General features: G+C 44.2%; 1 protein-coding gene across 3 annotated transcripts in view; it reads right to left on the minus strand.

Moving 5' to 3' along the window:
- Window positions 1-1,891: 1,891 nt before the first annotated feature.
- The window catches only part of CAPRIN1 (cell cycle associated protein 1), a 77,595-nt gene continuing 52,163 nt past the window's right edge, over window positions 1,892-27,323 (minus strand). For 2 of the 3 annotated variants that reach the window (XM_045015069.1, XM_045015070.1), the window contains exons 12-19: window positions 26,579-26,640; window positions 24,797-24,907; window positions 19,882-20,031; window positions 14,286-14,436; window positions 13,476-13,670; window positions 12,786-12,886; window positions 4,754-4,817; window positions 1,892-3,152 (exon numbers count right to left, since the gene is read on the minus strand). In XM_045015069.1, the coding sequence (XP_044871004.1) occupies window positions 3,088-3,152; window positions 4,754-4,817; window positions 12,786-12,886; window positions 13,476-13,670; window positions 14,286-14,436; window positions 19,882-20,031; window positions 24,797-24,907; window positions 26,579-26,640 (899 nt within the window). In that variant the 3' untranslated portion in view covers window positions 1,892-3,087. The remainder of the gene's footprint in view (window positions 3,153-4,753; window positions 4,818-12,785; window positions 12,887-13,475; window positions 13,671-14,285; window positions 14,437-19,881; window positions 20,032-24,796; window positions 24,908-26,578; window positions 26,641-27,323) is intronic. The other variant, XM_045015071.1, reaches the window with a different exon arrangement.

Below are 27,323 nucleotides of genomic sequence, written 5' to 3' on the forward strand. Positions count from 1 at the left end.
GTACCATCTCCAGATGAGCTTTGGCTGCTGCTCAGGTGACGAGAAGTGGAACTGGTTCATTCTGATGTCTTTGGTACCTGCTAAGAACAGGCCACAGCTAAACCCCCAAAGCACAACTAGCCAAGCATAGAGTTTTCCTTTTCAGCAAGCTTATTAGCAACTATATGTGGCTGCTGTGTATCAGTCAGGGACCCTTAGGAGTGAAGAATGTACTGGGGATGCTCTCTCTTGGGAGAGAATCAAATCTGAAGTCAAATCAGGGACTGCAGAGGCTAAAGAGCTCTGAAATTCTTAAATGCATAATGAAATTCTAAAAGAAAAGTTCTGCAGCAGGAGAGTTCTAGTTTGTCCTGTCTGCACCATGGAAGCAGAATAGAAGCAGAGTAACATCTCTAGACAGGTGTGACCAGCTATGCCAATGATGGACATATCTGGTCCTATCTTCTGTAGTACAGGCTGGAAGACTAGTTAGTGGATCTATGAACCTTAATGTGATGGAGAAGGTCAGTTTTCAGCAAGGGGTTTATTAACAATACATCTGTTAAGATTAATGGAATTAGAGTGAACATTCAGGCTACATATGTATTTCAACGCACTTGTTTTGTGTACTACAGATGATTATAGTACATTTCTATGTATCATTAGCATACAATAGAAGGGTTATACTGCCTAAAGGCCATTCTCACACACAAGTTCACAAGATAACACCTCAAAATAACAGGTCTCAATTACCCCCATTTTATTAGTTCACTTAAATGATATAATTGAAAATAAATGGATACGCCCACATTTTTGGAAAATGGAATGTCCTGATCTATTCAATGGCCTTCAGTTAAGTATGTTGTAAGTTCAATGAAAAACTAAAATTATTTAACAGTTGGGATGCAGCAGAAAGCTGAATGGCTATTTGTCTACTTATTTATAAATAGATTAAAAGGAAAACATTGAGAAGACTCCCTTATTTTCCTAAAAATCAGCATTAAAAGCTTATCTTTTTCCAACTGTAAGGAAATAGCAACAGACAACTAAGTGGGACTGCACCAGCAGCAGTTTGCTGTATGGTCACAAAAGTGACTTGCCATCATACTGCAAGGTATATCATTTAATTGCTATGGGAAAAAGTGCCATCCCAAGCAACTAATGTGTTTGCAAGGTGACTGTTTACCGTTGCTTCCACAAAACTGTGATGTCTCCCAGTAAGTACAATACCTGTAATTAATTTCTGTGGTCTTTACAGTCTGGTCATGACAAAGTGGAAGTCCCAAACTCAATATGTGTGTGACTTTCATAATAAAGTCAAAAAAGTTTCGGACTGTCATGACGCAGTATAAAACATCCTCCAAATGACAGCAAACCCTTCAGTTTGGTTTAGTAAAAGCAATACCATTACCTCATGATTAAACATCCTCTGTTCGATAATGTGGCTGTTGCTTAATATGACCCTTTATAGCACTTTACATCTTCAGTATGCTATAAAATGCATTTGTACTCAACACCTCTATTGAAGTAGCTATGTATTCTCCCCATTTTAGATAGGGAAACAGGCACAAAGATTAACCAATTTGACCAAGATCATACCGAAAGTGAGTGGCAAAATGGGATAAGATTTATGAGTTTCCAACTCCTAGTCCCAAGCTAATTCTTCTACACCATATGTTGACTTAACGAACATGAAAGTCTCCATGGAAAAGAAAAAAATTCCCAGTTAATCCAATTAGTATGGATTAAGCCAATGGATAATAAGTATCGGAGTTATAACTTCTGGAATAATTTAAAAAGGAACAAAATGCTTATGTAAATCTGTAAAGTGAATTAGAGAATAAGCTTATGAAATGTCTATCCCCATCACGTTAAGTTTGCATTAGTAGCTGAAAACCATTGTTCCAGAATACAATTTTTATAAACATGTTTTATTTGTCTTGCTTATACCGTTAGAACTGTAACTGCTGGCTGTCATTTCCCTTAAAAGGGGAAACCGATCCAAACACATACTGGTGCTTTTCAAAAGATAGCAATTAAAAGGGCAGCAGCAGCGGGCATTTGAGATTTCTTAAAACCTTCAGGCTGCAGGAAAGACAAAAGGACATGTGACCAAAAGTGTTATGATTATCCATTAGAGATTTCCATCAGTACCTGTATCAGTTATTTAGGTGATAATACAGCAAGGTCAAGTATTAGTGACAGACAATGTGCAAGTCATAAGGAATGATAGAGACAATACCAATCCTTACAAAAGTCATTGCTATCAAAGAAACTTAAATATGTTCAAGAGAGATATCTAAATACTTCACATCAAATATACAAGTGGCCATCCAGATTATATCCCATATTTGTTGCAAAAGTTTTAAAGTGCCAATCAAAGCTAATTTTTTTGGGGGGGAAAAGGGTTAAAAAAACCTTATACAATTATATCAGCAGTTACACAAAAGCAATTTATGTATCCTTAGCCACAGTAAACTGAGCCTGGTGATGGAGAATGCTGTAGCTAAGGGTGTGTCTTGTCTATCAAAAGCTGGCTGTCAGCTTATTTGTCTAGTTAGGGATATATGCATCATTATGCATCTTAAACTGTTCAGTGCTTCATTTTAACATGAAAAAGCTGAAATGCAGTTGCTCTGCCAAACCACACTTCACTTCTTCCATCCTTCTTTCATGAGAAAGTTTAATTTTGTCAACTGCCATCAGAATAAAATCTTTAGGGATTTGCCGATTTTATTTGTTGCATCACTATAGAATGTCAGAAGTGAGGCAGTCTTGCTTTTTTCTGCCACTTCAGTTAACCATGGAGATTTGATCACCCTGAAATTGCCTTTTTTGCTTTACTCATAGCAAGAATAACAAATCTGAATCTCATGTGCAAGGCTCAAGATGATGCTTAGGACAGAACATGCAGAGTAAACGTTGTTTCTTTCCATATCCAGGTAATATAAAGCTGACAACTGTAGTCCTGTCTTTATGGGTAATGAAAAAGGTCCCATTACAATGAACTTCCTGTAAGGGAGAACAATAGATAATAACTCTTCTGGTAACATGTATGGTACATTGGCCAGTGTGTTTTTGGCGTTTAATATAATCCTGTGGATTAGTTTAATTCACTTGTTGAGCATTCATTTGAGGCATCCCTCTGTTGGGTCTTGGGGGCCCTCCACGACCTAGAAAATAAAAACAGCATTTAAATTTTGTATCAAATCAGACCATTATAGAGTTCATAAAGGGTGTGACTCAAGTTTGGTCTCAATAACTTTGGTTTAGAATTCATAGGTATATGTTTACTGCACTAATACTTGGTCAATATCCTTATCCATTCAAACACAATTGCACGTGTATGCCTATTAAATCATTTAATCAATTCCTTGGTTTCCCCCCTCTTGGTATTTTTCATAATTTTCTCAGAATCTTAGATGAATTTAACTTAACTTCTAAAGCGATTTTCCCCTTCAGTTAACAAACAGCAACTATTGACACAAGTCGCCCACACATGTATGGGATAACAGATCCAGTGCAAGTTAAACTAAGACTTTTTAAAAATAATTTGTTAGCATTTTAAAAAAATTCTTATTTTAAAGCCATTAAGCTAAAGGGTCTCTTAAATTATCAAACAGCAAGACGCAGGTTTGCTTTCACTTTCCTGCTCCTTTGTATCGAGCCACTTTAGAGTCTCAAACAGCACTCTGAAAATAGATCACAAGCTATTGTTCTGTTGAAGATAGACATACCAATTTTAAAAAACCTATCTTCAATCAATCCACCCTTCTGCTAAATACTTACCTGCATTTTACTGGCAATGAGCCCTGGACTTTCCTATTTGGAATATATTTATGGACAGCTTTGCTATAACTTCACCACAATTAGATAGACACTCAATCCCCATTCCCATCACACCATTTATTAGGACAGTTCCTTTTGACAATGCATACAGACATTTCCACGAGGTGGCTAATGTTATAGATTTCAATATTTTAGGCTGCAGAAATAGAGAACATGCAATGTAGTTACCAAATGCCTGTTGAAAAACTATGGAAGTATTGTTGAAAAGTAATTGAAGTTCAAATGCAGAAAGATTAGCTCAACTACAGTTTTGGCTATTCAATAAACGTTTAGCTTAAGCTCATACATGACTGAGTGATTTCAATATATTAATATTTTTGTTTCATTCTCAAAATAAAGTATAGTATGCAGCTGCAAATAAGACCGGAAATATTTTAGGAGATTTTACAAAGGGAAAACACATCCATCTCTATAGGAATAAAAAAAGTACTCCGCAACGGGCTGCAGTAACGCAACACATCTTTACTGAAATTGAAGAAACATCAATATACAAATTCAAAAGTCAAGGGAGCTTTAAAAAACGCACAAAAAAAAGCCTGCGGTCAAAATTCTTGCAAATCTTGTCAGCAAAAATTTAAAATTCCAAATTGGGCTAGTAGGGGCAGCAGTGAAATAGGTGCAAAGCTTTACCAAAAAATATATTTCAAGTTTTATGGGCTCATTTTGTTTTAGTAAGAAAAAAGGCAACTGAATAGTGTGGATGCAAAGATAAACTTAATCTCAGCAGACAATGTAACTTCTTACGAACAAAAATACTTCATTCAACAGCCAATTAACAACTTCCAACAAAAGTTCCAGGAAAGTTTAAATGGATTGTGACCTATTAGTTGTATATGATAAAATGTTTTCTGATCCACAACCCTCTAAGAGATTGCATCAGAAACTCCAGTTCAGTAGAATTAGGAATGTATCATTTGAGTATTACCTCGAGGGGCTCCCCGCGGTCCACTCTGTCCAGAGCCACGTTTAAAATTCTGTTGATATCCATCCTAAACAAAGTGTAAAAGTGAGAAAAGTAAATTAAGTTATATTCATTAAACCACCACAGTCATTTGTTGTGCCTTAGAAAGTTAAATATTTGCTATTAAAAATAGCAAGTTTCAAGAGTATTTAGAAATAACCCATCCATTTTTCAGTATATGAATTCAGTTAAGTGATGCCAGTGGGGGCACTGACAACATACAGAATTGTAATTCTTAGCAGGAAATTCTAATCTGCCTCACGAGACTAGAAAGGAGTTAGGTTCATTAGCAACTAATAAACACCTTAAACAGTTTTCACAGACTAAGTGATTAAACTTTACGTAACATATCTAGGCTTGGAAGGATTACAATTTTTATTGGTAAATGAGGATGTCACTGAACACACACAAACTAACGAATAATATTGATAAATAATCAAACTTTACAGCTAGGCAAAGAAAGAAAAATGCTGCTTGAGAACTTAAAGGCCAAAATCAAGTGATTCAGACTTCTGACTTAGGTTTGTTACAAATGGACTAGCAAATGAATAGTAAAAACAGATATGATTTGCTGATTTACAGATATTGACAACATGTTTTAACTGTTTATAAAGCTTTAACTTTTTGAATCTCAATGTTTACTGTCATTAATTAGTCTGACATCCCCCCCATATAATTTATCACAGTTGTGAAAATTTGAATAAAAATTAATCGCGCGATTGAAATATTGATTTCAATTATAACAATACAAAGTGTATAGTGCTCACTATTTTTATGACAAATATTTGCACAGGAAAAAAACAAAAGATAGTATTTCTCAATTCACCTCATACAAGTACTATAGTGCAATCTCTATCATAAAAGTTGAACTTACAAATGCAGAATTATCTACAAAAAAAATAACTACATTGAAAAATAAAAATGTAAAACTTTAGAGCCTAAAGTCCACTCAGTCCTACTTCAGCCAATCGCTCAGACAACCAAATCTGGTTACAATTTACAGGAGATAATGCTGCCCGCTTCTTGTTTACAATGCCACCTGAAAGTAAGAACAGGCGTTCACATGACACTATTGTAGCCAGCATCACAAGATATTTACGTGCCAGATGCGCTCAAGATTCTTATGTCCCTTCATCTTCAACCACCATTCCAGAGGACATGTGTCCATGCTGATGATGGGTTCTGCTCGATAACAATCCAAAGCAGAGCAGACTGATGCATTTTCATTTTTATTATCTGAGTCAGATACCACCAGCAGGTGGTTGATTTTCTTTTTTCGTGGTTCGGGTTTTATAGTTTCTGCATTTGAGTGTTGCTCTTTTAAGACTTCTGAGAGCATGCTCCATACCTCATCCCTCTCAGATTCTGGAAGGCACTTCTGATTCTTAAACCTTGGGTCGAGTGCTGTAGCTAATTTTAGAAATCTCACGTTGGTATTTTCTTTGCATTTTGTTGAATCTGGTGTGAAAGTGTTCTTAAAACAAACATGTGCTGGGTCATCATCCAAGACTGCTATAACATGAAATATATGGCAGAAAGCAGGTAAAACAGAGCCAAAGACGTACAGTTCTCCCCAAAGGAGTTCAGTCACAAATTTAATTAAATTATTTTTTAACAAGCATCAGCATGGATGCATGTCCTCTGGAATGGTGGCTGAAGCATAAAGGGGCATACGAATGTTTAGCATATCTGGCACGTAAATACCTTGCAACACCAGCTACAATAGTGCCATGCGAACGCCTGTTCTCACTTTCAGGTGACACTGTAAATAAGAAGCAGGCAGCAGCATCTCCTGTAAATGTAAGCAAACTTGTATGTCTTAGCCATTGGCTGAACAAGAAGTAGGATTGAGTGGGCTCTGAAGTTTTATATTGTTTTGTTTTTGAGAGCAATTATGTAAAAAACCTGCAATTGTAAGTTACACTTTCACAATAAAGAGACTGTACTTGAGGGGTTGTACTGTACAACTGGAGAATTGCTAACATACTTCCTATTTTTTAAGAAACGGGAAAAAAGCAATCCGAGTAACTATAGGCCTGTTAGTTTAACATCTGTAGTATGCAAGGTCTTGGAAAAAAATTTGAAGGAGAAAGTAGTTAAGGACATTGAGGTCAATGGTAATTGGGACAAAATACAACATGGTTTTACAAAAGGTAGATCGTGCCAAACTAACCTGATATCTTTCTTTGAGAAAAACAGATTTTTTAGACAAAGGAAACGCAGTGGATCTAATTTACCTCGATTTCAGTAAGGCATTTGATACGGTTCCACATGGGGAATTATCAGTTAAATTGGAAAAGATGGGGATCAATATGAAAACTGAAAGGTGGATAAGGAACTGGTTAAAGGGGAGACTACAACGGGTCATACTGAAAGGTGAACTGTCAGGCTGGAAGGAGGTTACTAGTGGAGTTCCTCAGGGATCGGTTTTGGGACCAATCTTATTTAATCTTTTTATTACAGACCTTGGCACAAAAAGTGGGAATGTGCTAATAATGTTTGCGGATGACAAAGCTGGGAGGTATTGCTAACACAGAGAAGGACTGGGATATCATACAGGAAGATCTGAATGACCTTGTAAACTGGAGTAATAGTAATAGGATGAAATTTAATAGTGAAAAGTGCAAGGTCATGCATTTAGGGATTAATAAGAAGAATTTTGGTTATAAATTGGGGATGCATCAGTTGGAAGTAACAGAGGAGGAGGACGACCTCGGAGTATTGGTTGATCACAGGATGACTATGAGCCACCAATGTGATATGGCCGTTAAAAAAGCTAATGTGGTTTTAGAATGCATTAGGCGAGGTATTTCCAGTAAAGATAAGGAGGTGTTAGTACCATTATACAAGGCATTGGTGAGACCTCATCTGGAATACTGTGGGCAGTTCTGGTCTCCCATGTTTAAGAAGAATGAATTCAAACTGGAACAGGTACAGAGAAGGGCTACTAGGATGATCCGAGGAATGGAAAACCTGTCTTATGAAAGGAGACTCAAAGAGCGTGGCTTGTTTAGCCTAACCAAAAAAAGGCTGAGGAGAGATATAATTGCTCTTTATAAATATATCAGAGGGATAAATATCAGGGAGGGAGAGGAATTATTTAAGCTTAGTACCAATGTGGACACAAGAACAAATGGATATAAACTGAACACTAGGAAGTTTAGACCTGAAATTAGACAAGGTTTCTAACCATTACAGGAGTGAAGTTCTGGAACAGCCTTCCAAGGGGAGTAGTGAGGGCAAAAGACATATCTGGCTTCAAGACTTAGCTCGATACGTTTATGGAGGGAATGGTATGATGGGATAACCTAATTTTGGCAATTAATTGATCTTTGATTATTAGCAGGTAAATAGGTCCAATGGTCTGTGATGGGATGTTAGATGGGGTGGGATTTGAGTTACTACAGAGAATTCTTTCCTGGGTGCTGGCTGGTGAGTCTTGCCCACATGCTCAGGGTTTACTGATCGCCATATTTGGGGTCGGGAAGGAATTTTCCTCCAGGGCAGATTGGCAGAGACCCTGGAGGTTTTTCGCCTTCCTCTGCAGCATGGGGCCCGGATCATTTGCTGGAGGATTCTCTGCACCTTGAGGTCTTTAAACCACGATTTGAGGACTTCAGTAACTCAGACATAGGTTAGGGGTTTGTTACAGGAGTGGGTAGGTGAGATTCTGTGGCCTGCATTGTGCAGGTCAGACTAGATGACCATAATGGTCCCTTCTAACCTTAAGTCCATGAATCTATGAATTGAAAAGAGAAGGTTACTCACCTTGTGCAGTAACTGAGGTTCTTTGAGATGTGTCCCCCTGTGGGTGCTCCACTTTAGGCGTTCATGCACCCCTGCCCTTATAGTCGGAGACTTTTAGTAGCAGTGCCCAGTTGGGTTGCATATGCGTGGTCCCTTTCTCGTGCTGTTGCAGGCAATTAACCAACACTGTGTGACCAACTCCGAAGAAGTAGAGGGGAGGAGTAAGGGAAGTGGAGCACCCACAGGGGGACACATCTCAAAGAACCTCAGTTACTGCACAAGGTGAGTAATCTTCTTTTCTTCTTCTTGTGCTGTCCATGTGGGTGCTCCACTTTAGGTGACTTCAGAGCAGTGCCCTCCGATGGAAGGAGGGGCTTTGGAGTTGAAGTTGTGACCTCTGATAGTAGAGAGCATCTGAAGGAGGTGTCAGATGTTGCCTGTTACTCTAAGGCATAGTGCTGTCTAAAGGTATGGGCCGAGGCCCAGGCAGCAACTCTACAAACGCCCGTCATAAGTACATTGTGCAGGGAAGCCGGGGAGGCTGATACGGCTCTAGTGGGATGCGAGTGAATCCCCATGAGGGATTGGCAGTTGCACTGATAGCGTTTTGTGCGATTATGGATCTACGTGGAAAGTCTTTGTTTAGATACGGTGCTCCTTTTGGAGCATTCAGTGATGGATAAAAACAGTGTGGGTGATTTATGGAATGGTTTAGTCCTGTCTATGTAAGAAGCCAATGCGCTCCGAACATCAAGATTATGAAGTGATGTCGCAGAGGTAGGCAAGGAGTAAGCCTTATGGCCAAAACTGATCAAGTCTTTTCCAGTCCTTATCATGAGTTGTGTTTCAGGGCTGTTGTTGCATGCCAACGTCGCTGGACTGCATGTATCACTAAGAAATTAGGCACTGGATGTGAAGTCCATGCCCTTTGTTAGTACACACCTCCTGTCGGACCTCCCGCCGGCTGGAAGGGCACCTGCAGGGGTCCACAGAATGACCCTTACAGGGTCCATCAGTGCCTCATTCATGTGAAAGGCAAATTTTTTTATTTTATTATTTTTTTTTTTAAATGAAGCAGATGTATGCAAAAAGTCCAATAGCCCATGCTGTATCACAGAGACCTCCTCAAGGGAAATATCCAGAGAAGGCCACCCTCTCAAATGAGCCATGGAACAGTTTGAAATCATCCCCTATATTAGGAGGGAAGAGGCATTAAAGCAGGGGTCAGCAACCTTTCAGAAGCGGTGTGCCGAGTCTTCATTTATTCACTCTAATTTATGGTTTCGCGTGCCAGTAATACATTTTAACCTTTTTAGAAGGTATCTTTCTGTAAGTCTATAATATATAACTAAACTATTGTTGTATGTAAAGTAAATAAGATTTCAAAACGTTTAAGAAGCTTCATTTAAAATTAAATTAAAATGCAGAGCCCTCCCAGAGCAGTGGCCAGGACCTGGGCAGTGTGAGTGCCACTGAAAAATCAGCTTGTGTGCCGCCTTCGGCACACATGCCATAGGTTGCCTGCCCCTGCATTAAAGTGTCCTCTGTGGACAATGATGGCAAGTGGGTGGTTCTTCCTCGTCTTCCCCTGGTACCACTGAGGATGCTGGTACAGAAGCTGTGGGGAATTACTGTGTGCTGGGTCTGGCCGTGGCAGGCACTCCCCCCTTGTGTGGGGCATATGACCCATGGAGTCCAGTATGCCCACTGGGATGGGAGCGGGATGGGAGCGGCATGGGGGTCCCCATACCACTGTAAGTACTCGGAACAGCATAATATGCCCCAAGAGACTCCTGGGTTGACTGACTCCTGATGGATAGGAGCCTATGCAGGAATAGCTCCCTGTTCTTCCTCATTTTCCTTCTTCAAATAAGGAGCGAGACAGCGAGTGATGTTGGGGACGCAGGAAACTTGGTGCCGAGGGAATCATTCTCGTATCGGTACTGCAAATAGGGGGATCAGGGCCAGAGCTGAATACCAGAACCCTCTGTCTGAGGAACTGCTGCTGTGCTGGTTTGATTGGCCCCTGGGGCTGCCTCCTTGTCAGTGCCAGAAGGCGGCACTCCTGGCTGCGCCTGTGCATGCTGGGTGCACCTTTGAAGAAGCTGCTTTTTGTAGCAGCACCGCCCTGCTGTTTGTAGATCACGGTGCGGAGGCACAGGTTTTTGGTTTCCCCTTAGTGCCTGTGTTGGAGCCAGCTCTTGTAGAGTCTCCGGCTCTAGCAGTGCCGGGAATTTCCGCTACTTCGGCTCCGGTGCTGACAGCACAGCTGGTGCCAGTATTGAATGCCTGCCCACGGAATGAACATACATCGTGGTGCAGAGGCATGGGGTTTTGATTTCCCCTTAGTGCCTGCATCGGAGCCTGCTCCTGTAGAGTCTCTGGCTCCAGCGGTGCTGGGGTTTACCATCATCTTGGCTCCCGGCACTAAGAGCACAGGCAGTGCCAGCACTGGATGCCTGCTGGTGGAGCGGCTGTAGACTGTGGCGTGCAGGCATGGGGCTCCAACCTCCCCTCAGTACCTGCACCGGAGCCGTTCCCCGAAGTCTCTGTCTGCAGCAGTGCCGAAGCTCTCAGCGACCCGAGTTCCCAGCGCTGACAGCACAGCCGGTGCTATTACTATCCACAGGACGGCTATGGGATTCCCCGCCCTGTGGAGGGGACCCGAGTGCTTCCTCGAGCAATGCCCAGCGCAGCACTCCGATGTAGGGTTGGAGAAAGCATTCCTGTCCAAAGCCAAGGCTGGTGAAGTGTGCGCGCACTGGGGGGTGGTGTCCCACGCCTCATGCCCCAACGCAGGTCCGAGAGACTGCTCCCTCCCTGCCTTTCTGTGAGCCTGAGGCAATGCAACACTTTGTTAGTGCCTGCATCGGCGGCACTAACACACAGGCAGCAAACACACTGACCGTGGCTGTCAGGGACAGGCACTTTGAGCCTGGAGGCAAGGCACTGAGAGCCCAGGAAACCGGGCATTCCCCCCACCTTTTTTTTTTTTTTTGGGAGGGGGGCGCAGCCTTTTCGCCCTCAAAACAGCTGTCTTTCTGAAGTTCCTGTCTATGAGGGGTTTTTTTGGTTTTAAGCAAGGAGAAAAGAAAAAGGAAACAAGCTAAGTAGCTGCTAATAAGGAAACTAACTAACTAACTGACTGTAACTAATTAACTACAAAGTAGCGAGAGGCGCTGCTGATTGCTCCCACTCGTAGACACGGAAGTGAGTGGGGGTTAGTCACACAGCGTAGGTAAACTGCCTGCAGCAGCATGAGACAGGGACCACGCATGTGTGATCCAACCAGGCACTGCTACTAAAAGTCTCCAACTACAAGCGCAGGGGCACATGAACACCTAAAGTGGAGCACCCACAGGGACAGCACTCTAAGAAGAAATACTATTTATTTTGTTTATATTATTTTTATTATAAATAATTGCACTGTAAAAATGATAAAGTGAGCACTGTACACTTTGTATTCTGTGTTGTAATAGAAATCAATATATTTGAAAATGTAGAAAAACATCCAAAATATTTAATAAATTTCAATTAGTATTCTATTGTTTAACAGTGTGATTAATCGCAATTAATTTTATTGTGATTAATTTTTGAGTTAATCACATGAGTTAACTGCCATTGACAGCCATAATAAAAATCTAAAAAATGCTTAAAGTCCATAATTTTGTACAACTGTGAACATTTAAAGTGATAAATCTAAAAAATGCTTAAAAATAAATATTAGCAGCTGAAATTTAAAAAAAGCAAATTCTGCCAAGCATATAGATATATACAAATATAAACATAGGGAGTGTATCTGTTTAGTAATACAGTTATTACATTTTATTTGTTAGCACTGCAGAGCCAAAACTTGTAAGAAAGTAAACTATTTCATTCTGGCTCATCCATCAACAGAATCATTAACCAAGTTCCAACTGCAGGATAAAAATATATTTTCCAGTATGGCTGTGTGTAAAGGGTTGCCCATAGATAAATGACAGAGGAAAAAAAATTATATTTTTACTGGTGAAGTCACAAAAAAAAGCTTTATTTTCAAATCCCAGGGTGAGTAAGGCTGGCCATTTGGATGGTTGTGGAGCAGGGAGCTTTACTTTCACTTGTAAACTAAGCACATTTTATATGGAGTCGTCGAGATTTTGCAATTAAAACTCTACGAAGAATACTTACTAGTTATTTTAAGCAAGTTATTTCATTTAGTTTAACTAATTTTTCTATTCCTATAATTTTAGTTTAAATGTCAACTCACCCGTTGGTAGTTGGAGTAGTCCCGAGGAGCATTAAATTGGGGCTGCGAGTAACCACTGTTAGGAGTGTTGGAAAATGAAGGGCGGTAGCCATCATACCCTCCTAAGGATTAGAATACAAATGCTTACTGAAGGGCACATAACCTGTCTTCATAAATTATGCTACACACATAAAAGGCCACTGAGGGACTTAACTGACTTTTAAGAAAAAAAAATTGAATAAAAAAAAGTGTGTGCCAGCAGACTGTGTAAACATCTGTAAAATAACTTATATCTTCTCATTAAGACCTTGTAAAAAACTGGGGAAGTGGTATCTGAGGATGTTTCTCTGATAATCTTTAGTACACGTGCTTAATCTGTTATTTATTATTTGTATTACCATATGCCCAGGAACCCTAGTCATGGACCAGGATCTTGTGCAAGGCACTGCACAAACATTGAACAAAAGATGATTCTTCATTCAGTTCTCAGAGACAGTCCAGCAGAAGCCTAGAATTTAAACTGCTTTGTTAAGATAGAACAAGATGAATACCACCACCACAAGCTTAAATATCTTCCCAATATATTTCTGTATTAAACAATAATAGGGTCAACATAAAACATAAGGTGTTGTACCATTCTGTGGTCCTGAAAAAAAATTTCATATAAAGTCTCAAAATTTTGATAAAAAATATATATATTTATTTTTTTACCTCTAAACCCATTGGCAGGTCCCCTGTATCCATTCATTAAGCCCCGAGTGCCGCGTGATCCACCACGAGACACTCCCCGGCTGTTATAATAAGGCTGACTGTTACGTGGGAACCCAGTATTCTGTTGTGGAGGCTGCTGGTGGTTACCTGCCACTTGATGGGACTGGTCCGGGGAACCATGGTAGGTGCCAACCACTATAATAAAAAACCAACAATGGAAGTTTATGTTTTCTATGTTCTCCAAAGATCGAAAGGTATCAATTTAAACCAATCAAGTCTGCCTTAGTAGCATCAAGTAGAGCAGTAAATGTTTATGAACCCAAAGAGATGATTTTCAGAACTAAAAGTTGCTATTCTGACACACTCCACAATATTAAAATAATGCAAGATGTCTAGAGTTCAGTGAAGTCAGTGTCAACAGGCCTCAAGTTAGTACACTGGTGTTTGTCGATTTAAAAAACAAAACAAAAAAAACCCACCACAATGAACTTCACACCACACAAGCCTGAAACAAGTGGAAACATTCTCAAGTGACTTCCACAATCTTTCTAGGAAGTTACTAAACACAGGGCCCAGAGGCAGCGATACTTCTCCACAAAATTTTTTTATTCTGCATGCAGAACTTCCCCTCATTAAAGAGTTTCGGTTTTGCAGAGACTCCCCCGATGAACAAAATTTTACATATTCTAAATTTCATTTAATTTTAAGTTGGCTGCCAGGTTTCTTGGAATTTGGTGTCCATGATTATCCTCCACTGGAAGCCTCCCTTTTAGGCTAAAATAATGTTTTAATTTTGTCTAACAAGTTTACCTGTCTGGAGCTGTTCTTGCTGAAGTTCTGATTGTTCTACTTGGTGAGGCTGGTTGGAGAAACTCTGGTTGTAACTGGCCTGGTACTGATTTTGTTGCTTTAGGGTTTCTGGCTCATTGACAGGAGGAACAGGTGCATTCATATTGAATACCTACAATGGTAGGAAAAAACTAAATATCTCTCTGGTCTACATTTTCCCAGTTTGTACTTACGTGTCTTTTGCATACAATCCAAGACTATATGCTTTATAAACTGACGACAGAAGCAATTACCTTCCTTTCTGTAACTGTTCTTTGAGATGTGTTGCACATGTCCACTCCACTGTGGGTAGGTGTGCACTTTGTGCACAGATGTCATTCCCCCCCAGCAGTGCCCATCAGGATGGCTGGAGCGCCCCGTCCCATGCCAATGCATGGTGAGGTAAGAAAGCAGAGACAACCCAACCCCCCTCGGTTCCTTTGTACTGAATGTACTCTGATGGAGAGGGGAAGGTGGGCAGGCTGTGGAATGGACATGTTGAACACATCTCGAAGAACAGTTACAGAAAGGCAGGTAACCGTTTCTTCTTCGAGTTACTGAACATAATTTCCACAGTAGGTGATTCTCAAGCAAACATCTATGGAGGCGGATTTGAAGTTTATCTGAATAGTGATTGCAAGACCACCCGTCCGAAGCTGGCATAATCCCTGGACTGATAGTCAATGGTGTAATGAGAAGAAAAGGTGTGGCTGATGACCAAATTTCTGCTTTATTAATGTCAACAAGTGATACGCGAGCTAGGAAAGACGTAGAAGCTGCTTGTGCTCTAGCAGAACATGCCAGTATTCCAGATGACAAGGTCACATTAGCCAGCTGGTAGTATAAATGGATGCCTGGGATTCTCTAGGAGGAAACTGGCTTGGCCCTTAACTCTATCAGCAACTGTAACAAAAAGCTGTGTAAAAGTCCAGAATGATTTAGTATACTCCAGGTAGATAGCTAATGCTCTTCTCACATCCAATGAGTGAAGTCTTTCTTCATGCTTATGGTGATGGAGTTTTGGAAAAAACGGGGGCAAATATATTGTTTGGTTAACGTGAAAACTAGAGAGTACTTTTGTAAGTAACTTTCATTGCAGCCAAAGATAAACCTTATCTTTCTTTAAAAAAATGTATAAGGGGGTTCTGAAACTAAATCTCTCAAAATGCCACCTTCATAGAAAGGTGAAGGAGAGAGCTAGTCACAAGGTGTTCAAAGTGGGGTCCCATTAAAATTGCCAGGACTAAGCTGAGATCTCAAGGAGGAATGGGCACCTGCACTTGAGGGTATAATCTATTATCCACCCATACATCAAAGCTGAGATAGCAGCCAAATGCACCCTTACAGAAGAGTCAGATTCTGTTTTAGATCTAAAAGATAGTCCAGCACAATATTCAGGGGTGCTTGCCAAGGAGATAAACGTTTCTCATTAACCCAAATGGAGTAGCACTTCCATTTAGCCAAGTAAGTGACCCTAGTTGAGGGTCTTCCATTATTTAGAAGTACATTCTGGACATCCTGTGAGCAGGACCTTTCAAAGGGATTCAGCCATGAAACATCTATGTTGTGAGATGGAGAGCTTGAAAGCTGGAGTGGTGAAGACAGCCATGGTCTCAAGAAATTATGTCTGGAGCCAACAAGAAGAATAGAGGAGGCTCTGTTGACAGAATCAGGAAAGCTGAGTTCCAGTACTGAAAGGGCCACACCGGTACTTTAAAGGATGAGACAAACATGGTCCTTTTTTATTTTTGAATATTACTCTGAAGAACAAAGGAATTGTAGGGAAGGCATATAGAAGGGAATTCTCCCAGGATGGGAGAAAGGCATCTGTTGGGGGCCTGGGCTGAGACCCCTGCGAACAGAACTGGCAACATTTTCTATTGGGTCTTGTTGCAAAAAGGTCCACTTGGGGAAACCCCGAGAGTTGGAGGATAAACCTGGCTACATCTGGGCATAACGACCACTCGTGTTGATCAGTGAAGGATCTTCTCAGCTGATCTGCCACTGTGTTCTGTTTCCCCTGAAGGTAAGCAGCTTTGAGGTGAATCCACTGAGTTGAGATGTACTCCTTGACATTTATGACCAAAGGCCTTGTCTCTTCAGGGACCCATGTGAGCCCCGCAACCTAGAGATGATGTGTGCGCAACTAGAGTGCATGTTCATAGCATGGGAAGGAAGCCAACTTCCAAGCAAACTCTTGGAGGGTCTATCCACCAATCCACAGACAACATGACTAGCTCTGGCACTTGAACCATCTTGTCCAAATGGTGGCAATTCAGGGCATACACTGATGTTAGCCATGTCTGCAGCTTCCTGAATGGCAGTTTGGCATGCTGCACTACAGAGGTTCATGCTGCCATATGACCTAGCAATCTGAGGCACTTACATGCTGTTATGAGCAGGTAAGCCTTCATTCAAACTATTAGGTCTCAAATGGTTTTGAACTTCGTTTGTGGTAGAAAAGCTCTGGCTTTATGGAGTCAAGGATTGCTCCACTGAAATCTATTGTCTGTACAGGCTTCCATACTGATTTTTCTCAATTCATTCAGCACCCCAGAGCACTGAATAAGGATAAAGCAGTGAATATGCTGGACAGGACCTGCGACTCTGATCGACCTCTGATCAACCAGTCACTCAGGTATGGGAAGACATGAATACCTAATTTTGGAAGATGAGCTGGTACCACAGCTGCCAAGCCAAACGGAAGCACTATGAACTGATCATGATGAATATCAGGCATTAACCTGATAAATTTTCAATGATCAGGACATACTGCAAAGCAGAAGTATGTGTCCCTCAAATCAAGGGCCCCATACCAGTCTCCTCCTCCTAGGGAAGGTATAATTGACACTAGGAACAGTGTGGGATATTTTCTGCAGGAATTTATTCAACTCTCTTAGATCTAAGATGGGCATGAGATCTCCTTTTGTCTTGGGAATCAGGAAATAACAGGAATAGAAGCCTTCTCTCCTGAGGCTCAACGGTACTTCCTCTACAGTCCGTCTGAAAGAGATTCTCGACATTGCCCTTCAGTGGGAGGTCCAGAGTGGTCCCTAACGGGGGGAGCGGGAGTATATAGAGAGGGGCAGGGTGTATTAAACTGGATGGCATACCTCTGTTCCACCACACTTAAGGCATGCCGGTCTGACATTACGTGGGTCCAAGTACTTAGGAAGCGGGACAAGCATTTAGTAAACAAAAAAAAGGGGGAGCAGACAAAGTGAAGAGACTGGTATAATGTCCTCAACTACCCAATCAAAATGCCTGTTTGGAAGGGGCAACTGGATGTGATGATCTCATTGACACTGAAGAGGAGGGCGCCTTCTATAGCTCCTTCTCTGTTTTCCTAGGCCAATCTTGGGAACGGGGAGCAAAGCTATGGTGACAAAAAGGTGGCTGTTGATGAACATCCGTCCTTTTTGTCACAGGGATTTAAGTGTAGTCCTGGAATCTTTAAGGCTATGAAGCTTGCCATCAATTTTCTCAAAGAATAGGTAGGCCCTTCAAACAGATGGTCCTGTATCAGCTGTTTTATTTCTGGCAGGCAGTTTGGATGACTAGCGATAAACATCTTCTCCCAGAAATCGCTGGTGCCATGGTTCATGCCACTGACTCTACACTATCCAGATTGTTCTGGCAACCAATTTACCCTCCTCCACCACTGCAAAGAACTCTTGTTTGTAATCCTCTGGTAATTTGTCCTAGAATTTAGCAATGTTCTCCCAGTGTGTATAGTTGTATCAACTCAGGAATGCCTGCTGGTTTGAGATCTTGAGCTGCAGGCTCCCTAAGGAATAAAGTTTGTGACCAAACAGATCTAGTCTTCTTGAGTCCTTGCTCTGAGGTGGAGATATGCTCACCCTTTCTTTCCTGCGCACTGGCAGTTGAGATACCACAAGAGAAGTGGAGGAGTGATTGCAAAAATATTCATACCCTTTAGAGGGAGTGAAGTATCTTCTCAATCTGTTTTGCTGTTGCAGCCAGGGAAAAGGGTCGTGATGACAGAGTTGTGATGAGCTCCATGACGGCCTCATTGATTGGCAGAGCAATCTCAGTCAAGGTGGCAGATACACCTCTCCTGCCTGGATGCTAAACACCTGAGACCACTCTTTTCAGGAGATCATGGGGAGCACTGTAGCCTTCTGGAGGAGGTGTGTGGGCACAGAATTCATGCCCCCCCCCCCCCAAATTACTTTGCTTCTCTGCCAAAAAAATGACACTCTGATGGGGAAGCAAAGGGAAACCTCAAGAGCGGTCACGTGCCCCTCCCCAGCAGCACATGTGCATCTTTTCCAACACCTGGGGCAGCTGAAGGAGAGAGAAATCACTGTGGGCTAGGGGAAGCAGAGAGGCAGTGGCTGAAGACGCCCCAGCCGGTGCTGGGTCAGACCCATCCAACTGGTGTGCATCCAGACTCTACCCATACCCAGAACCCCTGCCAAGCCTCACCCGCCTTCACCCAAAAACACCTCTCCACACTGAAAGGCCCCCACCCCACCTTGCCTTGGGGACGCCCTGGCCAGTCCTGGCTGGGCTCGAGGAAGAGCACACGTCCCCTGCACAAAGTGGCCAGGGCCGGGCCAGACCCCCCCTTGCAGAAATCTCCCCCTGCTACAGGAAGCTCCACATCCTCACACCCCTCGCTTCCTGCCCCCATTGCTCCTCAGTGTAGGGGGAGGGGTCACTATCGGGGGAGCTGCTCCTCCATCTGCCCACCCTCATGTATCTAAACACCCCCCCCATAACCAGACCCCTACACCCAAACCCCCACCAAGCCCCACCCCCTGCACTCGGCACTTCCTGCCAAGCCCCACCCCCTTGCATCTGCCCTACCCCTGAACCCAGGCCATCCCCCCAGTGAGCTCAACCTGCCCGCACTAGATCCCCCAACACAACAAACTCCACACCCTATGTACCTGGACTACCCTGACTGCCCACACCTGGGGTGCCTGGCACAGAGGGACAGGCCTGGCCCTTGCGCTGTGTCAGGGTGGGTGCACCCTCATTGCCAAGTCCATGTCCCTGAAGGGGATGGGGAGGGGAGTGGATGGCCTGCAGGGTGATCTCCCACCTCCGTGCAGCCAGTGGCCCATGCTCGCCGCTGCCATGCTGGAGCCTCCACCTTTATTTATTTACAAATAAAATTTGCAGAATTTTAAAATATTGTGTGCAGAATTTTTAATTGTTTTGCACAAAATTCTATCAGGAGTACTATTTACAAGGCGTGAAGAAGGTATTTGAATAAACAAGTCTGAAATCGCAGACAATGATCACTGTCGGTAAGAAGGAACTGAAAAGAGTTAAGGGTGGCTCCTCTTATACTAGCACACAGTGGTGAGCAGCCGCAGGGGGCACTCCAGCCACCCCAACAGGTATCACTGAGGGAAAAAAGTCTCTGACATCTGTGCACTAGGCACACACACACCTACAGTGGAATTAACATGTGCAACCACTCGAAGAAGAATAGAGCCTATTCTAAGTGCAATTATACAACACATTCCAGGGTCAAAATAATGGCTATCAGAAGATTTGATTAACAAAACAAAGTGATTCAGCATTAAGTTCATTTAGTACTTACTGTTTGCATGGATTGGAATGGAGCTGCATTAACGTTGATTCCACTGCTATGTAAAGGTTTGCTAGACCCAGCCTGGAATACCTGTGGCTGGGGTGCAGTAGGAAGTGGTGACGATGCTGGGGTTTGGTCTGCACTCAAAGACATTGAAGCCTAGCAATTGAAATGAAGACCACTTAAGCAATAATTCATACAGCTACTGATTACGTCAAGTCATCCTATACCAAATTATAGGCAAGGCCTGAAAAATATTGCTATTGACATGTGGAGGTTCTGCCTCAACTAAACTATAGCCCCCACCCCCCCTTCACAGGACAATTGGATGAATGAAAACAAAGAAAAAAGTTCTCCCACTCATGAACCTCAGAGGAGGACAGAGAAGTGAGTGAATGGAGGAAAAGCAAGTGACCTACTAGCCATAGTCAATAACATGCCCCTCTTCCTCCAAGCTAGCATCCTGCATGCTTCTGCGATGAAATTCTCCACAAGATGCTCCACTGAAAAGTACTAGCCCCTCACCTCTTTATCAGCAACTAGCTGACGGTGATTTAATGAATTTAAGCCTTGACTATAGAGGACTCAAATAACTGCTACCAAAAATGTAAGATTTCACAAAATTTGAAGTCACAAATAAGGTCAAGGCATTTGTAAACAGTTACTCACCTTTGTAACTGTTGTTCTTCGAGATGAGTTGCTCATATCCATTCCAATTAGGTGTGCACGGCTGTTGGAGAATTTTTACCCTAGCAACAGCCGGTGGGTTGGCTGTGGAGCCCCCGGGAGCGGCGCCTTCACAGCACTTGATATATACCCCAGCCGACCCAGCACCTTCCCAGTTCCTTCTTGCCTGCTACTCCGACAGAAGGGAAGAGGGGGCAGGTTTGGAATGGATATGAGCAACGCATCTCGAAGAACAATAGTTACAAAGGCGAGTAACCGTTTTTTCTTCTTCAAGTGCTTGCTCATATCTATTCTAATTAGGTGACTCCCAAGCCTTTACCTAGGCAGTGGGGTCGGAGAGAAGCAATGTGGATTGTAGGACTGCTCTACCAAACACTGTGTCATCTCTGGCGTGCTGGATGATGGCACAGTACGAAGCAAAAGTGTGTACCGAGGACCAAGTCGCGACTCTGCAGATCTCCTGGATCAGGGCCAGAAATGCCGATGACGAAGCCTGGGCCCTTGTGTGTGAGCAGTGAGGGGCGGGGGCGGTACCGGCCAGATCATAGCAAGCACAGATGCAGGATGTGATCCATGAAGAGATCTGCTGAAAGGAGACCAGGAGGGCTTTCAACCGGCCCGCCACCACAACGAAGAGCTGGGTCGTCTTCCTAAATGGCTTCGTACCCTCAGTGTAGAAGGCAAGGGCCCTATGAACATTGAGGGAACGCAGCCGCTGTTCCTGGCGACTGGCGTGCAGTTTTGGATTAAAAAAACTGGAAGAAAAATGTCCTGGCTGATATAACCTTGGCAAGAAAGTCTGGGTGAGGCCGAAGCTGCACCGTATCTTTATGGAAGATCGTGTAAGGTGGTTCCGAAGTAGAGGGCTCTCAGCTCGGAGACCCGCCACGCCAACGTGATAGCAACCAGGAAAGCCGTTTTCCAGGAGAGGTAGAGAAGGGAGCAGGTGGCCAGCAGCTCGAACGAGGGCCCCATAAGTTTGGAGAGGACCAGGTTAAGGTCCCATGTGGGGACTGGCTGTCGAACTTGTGGGTAGAGACGATCCAAGCCCTTGACGAACCTGCCAACAGAGGTGGACGCCCCATCCCAGGGCTGACGCATCCGTGACGAGGGAAAAGGACGACTGCGGGCTGTGAAAAGGAACTCCTTCGCATACCGCCTGGGGATCTAGCCACCAGCGGAGGGAGGCCAGGACTCGCTCCGGGACAGTGACCACCAAGTTCAGGCATACCAGTCTCCAGGATCCAGGGAAGGTATAATGGTGCCCAAGGAGACCATGCAGAACTTCAACTTTACCATGAACTTGTTGAGTCCACGCAGGTCCAGAATTGGCTGAAGCCCACCCTTCGCCTTGGGGGGGATTAGGAAATAATCGGGAATAAAATCCCCTGCCCCTTAGCTCTCTCGGGACCTCCTCGATTTTCCCCCATGGCGAGAAGCATTTGAACCGCCTGAATAAGGAGTTGCTCATGAGAAGGGTCCCTAAAGAGGGATGGGGAAGGGAGGTGGAAGGGCGGGAAAGAAGAGCATTGGGGAGAGTATCCCACTTCCACCATGCAGAGGACCCAGCGGTCCGTGGTTATCCGAGACCAAGCACAGTGGAAATGGGATAAACGATTCAAGAAAGGTGGAGCAGAATCCTGAATGAGGTTCAGGGCGCCGTCCTCGGGTGTCCCTTCAAAAGGCCTGTTTTGAGCCAGACAAAGGCTTGGTTGGACCCTGGCCATGTCCTGACGGGGGGTTGGAGGGCTTCCTCCTGCCATTACGTCCCTACCACCTATAGAAATCCTGCCTCAGCCAAGGACGATACGGGAGCTGTTGTAACTACTGAGGCTTGAAGGGTTTCTGCTGGGTAGCCGACGTGTGCATGCCCAGGGACTTCATTATTGCCCTTGAGTCTTTAAGGCTTTGTAGCCTTGAATCTGTCTTTCCCAAAAACAGGCCCTCTCTATCAAAAGGGGAGGTCCTGCCGTGTCTGCTGAAGTTCCAGTGGTAGGCCGGAGGCTTGCAGCCAGGAGATATGCCTCATTGTGATCCCTGAGGACAAAGTATGAGTGGCAGAGTCTGCAGCATCCAGCAAGGCCTGCAGCGAGGCCCGTGCCACTGTTTTGCCCTCTTCTGCCAAAGTCCCAAACTCCTCTCTGGACTTGGGAGGTACTAACTCCTTAAATTTCAGCATGGAGTTCCAGGAGTTAAAATTGTACCAGCTCAGGAGCACCTGCTGATTTGCGATCCTGAGCTCAAGTCCCTCCTTCCCCACCCCCCCAAGGAATAAACTTTGAGCCCAAACAAATCAAGGCACTTGGCGTCCTTCAATTTGGGTGCTGGGGCTTGCTGGTCATGCTGTTCTCTTACTGATGCCACTACAAGCGAACAGGGCTGTGGGTGGGTGAACAGATAGTCATACCCCTTCGAGGGAACAAAGTATTTTCACTCCATTCCCTTAGTCCGATCCCAAAGAACGAGAAGCAGAACATGAGGGCCACGGTGGTGCCAAGCGGATCTGCATAAGGTCACGTCTACGTGGCGATGGGGAATGGTGCCGCGACACTGGGGAGCGGTGCCAGGATGTGGACCGATACCAGGACCTGAACCAGCGCCTGGATTTGGATCACGGTCGAGATTATGACCAGTGGTGAGAGCAGTGTCACGTCCGGGATCTGCTCCTCAACTGCGATCGGCAGGCAGATTGGCGCCGCGACCGGGATTTGGAGCAGTGCCGTGAGCATGACTGGCACCACGAAGGAGAACTGTGCCAGGACTGCAGGCAGCATCAGGAACGGTGCCGAGAACGGGATCAGTGCCATGGCTCGACCGACAATGCCAATGGGTGGATTAGGGCCGGTTTGCCCTGGATCAGTGCCGCACGTACAGGAACTGGTGCCTTGGCACGAGGCTGAGGGGATGCTGATGCTGTCATGACAATAAGATCCCTTGAGGCAGCAAAAGTATCCGGGGTGGACGGCAACTGGACCTGAACCACGCTGCATGTCGGGGAGTCCAGAGGCATCAGACTCAACAGCTCTCCCCTCGGGTCCGGAGTCAACGGTGCTGAAGCCATAGGCTGTGCCCCTAGATGCTCCCCTGCGGGACACTTCTCCATGGACAGTTCCAAGGAGGCTGGTCTCTGAGGAGGCGGGGCACCTTTTTCCGGCTTCCAGTGCTGCTTCTGGCCAGAATGGGAGCGGTGCCAGGCTGATGAAGTTGGTTGCAGTGCTGGAGAGCATTGGTGCCGCGGGTCTCATTCAGAGTCCAACCATGGTGCAGCTTCTTCCGCTGCCGCCGGGCTGCTACGCACCGAGGTGCTCGGTCCTGGATCTTGGCACGCCGCAGGAGGCTGAGGGGTAAGAGCCGCCTCCATGAAGAGCTGTTTTAAACAAAAGTCCCGCTCCTTCATAGTCCGGGGATGAAACCCTTTGCAGATCCTGCACTTGTCTGCTTGATGAGACTCCCCAAGACGACACTTGAGGCAAGAGTCATGGGGGTCGCCCTTTGGCATGGGCTTAGAGCAGGAACCGCAGGGCTTGAATCCCGGAGCCTTGGGCATGAGCCCAAGAGAAAAATCATGCAGGAGGGGGAAAAAACCCAACACCACTACTACTAACTATAACTATCAAGAACTGTAACTACACAGGACCCTCGCTAGAAAGCGAGATTTGGGATCCATGTGGGGGACCGCATTAATGCGGGGACCGCGTTAAAATGAATTGCAATTAAAGTAATTGAATTTGGGATCCATGGCGGTGACTGCGTTATATGCGAATTTGTGCTATATAGACGCGCATTCTATAGAGGGTCTGGTGTATTAACTATTAACTGTAAACTATTAACAATAAACTATGCTAGGGAGAGTAGTGAAGCAGAACTCCACAGTTCCAGTGACCATCATGGGCGGTAAGAAGGAACTGAGGAAGCGCTGGGTCAGCTGGGGTATATATCAAGCGCCATGAAGGCGCCGCTTCAGGGGGCTCCACAGCGACCCACCAGGTGTTGCTAGGGTAAAAATTCTCCGACGGCCATGCACGCAGCACGTGCACACCTAATTGGAATTGATATGAGCAAGCACTCAAAGAAGAATAATTACAACAACATAAAAAAGGCCCTATCAATTGACACCTGAAACAAATATTTAACTATGAAGCTTTATCTTCAAAGCATCATACACTACCCCTTTATTCACACCTGCAGCTTGAGATAGTATATTATTGCTCCCAAAATAAATTCTAATAGGACTTGCCTGAATCTGGTCAATTGATTCTTTCTGTGGCCGTTGCTCTGTTGCATGAGAAGGCTGATACATGGGCTGGGATGCTGTGTAACCCTCACTTGTAGAAGAAACCAAGGGAACCTACCAGAAAGAATTTAAGATTTAGCAGAAGCTCTTCAAGTTTTACAAACAGGAGAACCAGACATTACAACTTTGAAAGGAACTGTGCCTGTGGTAAAAATCTTGTTATGGATACACAACATTTTTACTAATATCCACAGTAGCAATATACTTATGCACAATTTGATTAAATTTAGAAATGCTGAAACTGGGGCAAAGTGAATTTATTTTAATTGATTTGTTCTAGTGTACACCCACTGCTCTGGATAGAAGTTCCAAATTCATTGATATTTTTGTCCAGTCAACGGTGTGCGTTTTGTTTTAAATGAAAATTCTTCCTACTGTTATGTCTCCTAAGGTGACCACAAGAGAAAGCATATAGAGTACCAGGGATGAGGAACAGTGTGTAGGAGCAGGCACAGAGGTGATATTTGTCATCATGAGCCCACCCTAACTAAATGTACCTCCCTTTTAACTAAACATCCTTGCAGGCTTTGTGCCTGAGGCCAGGTTATGGGGTGAAGCAGACCAGTAAAGTTGGTTTAAAAACGGCTCTGCTTTCATCACCAACATGATCTGAAACCACCTGCAGAAAAATAAACATGCTGCCTTGCAACAGAGGTTTTATGGCAATTCTTGAGAGGAAGCCCACAAGACTGGTTGCCAGGGTCACCTTTTTGAACCATCACATGTCCCTAATTCACGGTACAGCAAAGCTGAAAGCAGTTTAGCTGCTAGCTATATAAATGGTTGAGGAATTACTGTTAGAACTGGTTTGGACGGGGGGGAGTGCATTTAGGAAAATGCATAAGCACCACTTAACACTGTAAAAAAAGCCCTGGAAAATATAAAGCTGGGGGGGTTGGAGGGGGGGATATGAATGCACCCAGGGCACAGGCATGGCCCCAACAGCAGAATCTTGTGCGGACAATCACTCTAAGAACACACATTTCCCACACAGAGTTCAGTCTAAAAGGCATGTTGCTCCTAATGAACATTCTCAATCTGTTACTCCACATGGCACTTCCTGCTGATCTTCAATGGTGAAGCATTAGTCAGTCTTCTAGCAGGGACGCTTCCTGCTAGCCTCCATTCATTCCAAGGCTCTTATGCATCTACTGAACAAAAAAGTCATAAGACCCTCTACACCACTGGCCCCAACCTTTTTCGTCTGGCGGGCACTAGATGATGAGCCACGGAGGACCATGGCGGTGGATGAGCATCCACTGCAATACCACCGACAAGCGGCGTCATTGCCAAAATGCCGCCAAAATTCAGCGGCGGTGCTGTTTGTTGGCGGCAAGCAGCATCATCCAGAGGCATCGCTGATGAAATGTCGCCGAATTTCGGCAGCATTTCGGCGGATGCTCGTCTGCTGGCCAGTACCCGGGTGCACTTAGACACCCTGGCGGGTGACATGGCACCCACAGGCACCGCGTTGGGGACCCCTGTTCTACACTGTCACTGATTCTTGTATCAGCTTTTTCTGATGTAAATTCAGCCACTATCATGTTCGCAGACACCAAAAATTGAAGGAGAGTAGAAACAATATAAAAAAATCTTACAAGAAAAAATAAGCTTGATTTCTGATGCACCTAATGGTTAACCTCTTCCAACACAATCCTCACCAATTAAAATAAACCTAAAGCCAATTAAAGATCTAGTAAACGGTTTATTGAGCCTAGATCTTACCTGCGTAGCTTCTGATTGCACAGGAACTTGGTTAGGCTGGGAAAGTCTAGATTCAGCATGAACTGGAAATACAATAAATTTACTATGTAACTTTACAATGAGACGTCTTACATGGTATAAATTATAAGCAGGACTGGCAACACTACCTTTTACTAAGATTGCCCAACACATCCTGTAAGACCATTTTGGGTTGAAATTTACCAGGCTGACTGTCAGTCTCAGGAGGAATTTGGGGAGGGGAAATTTCAGCTAAAATGGTTCATCCATTGCAGAGAACAAGGACAGGGAATCTTGGGTTCCATTCCAGCCTCTGGAGGGGAGTGTCCCCGTGTGGGTATAGATTCTTCTGTTTTACCTCTTCTGCCCATCACAGTCCTCTCTCTTCCTCACCCTGGCTCCTTGTCCCAGTTTCTAGCAAGTCCCAGTCCCGTGCCTCCTGACTCCATTCAAGTGCCAGTCCTCCCTCCCTCCCATGTCCCTGTCCCTCCCCCCTTGTCTGCATCTGAATCAGGCAGCGTGCTGCCTGGGCCCAGCAGTGAGTCATTGAGAGTACAGGAAAGAGATTCTCTGATCACATTTCAGGTGCCCAAACCTGGCATAGCTGGCAGCAGCCTAGAACTGCAGTTGCAGCAAAAGGCTTGCTCAACCCTGAATTGGAATATGCTCAGTGCAGATGGAATCTTTGGGGAATTTGGCTGCTAAAACCAAAGTCTCTACTGAGCACATGAACCACAGTTTTTCAGAG

Source organism: Mauremys mutica, chromosome 4 (assembly GCF_020497125.1).
Source record: "Mauremys mutica isolate MM-2020 ecotype Southern chromosome 4, ASM2049712v1, whole genome shotgun sequence".
Taxonomy (NCBI): domain Eukaryota; kingdom Metazoa; phylum Chordata; order Testudines; family Geoemydidae; genus Mauremys; species Mauremys mutica.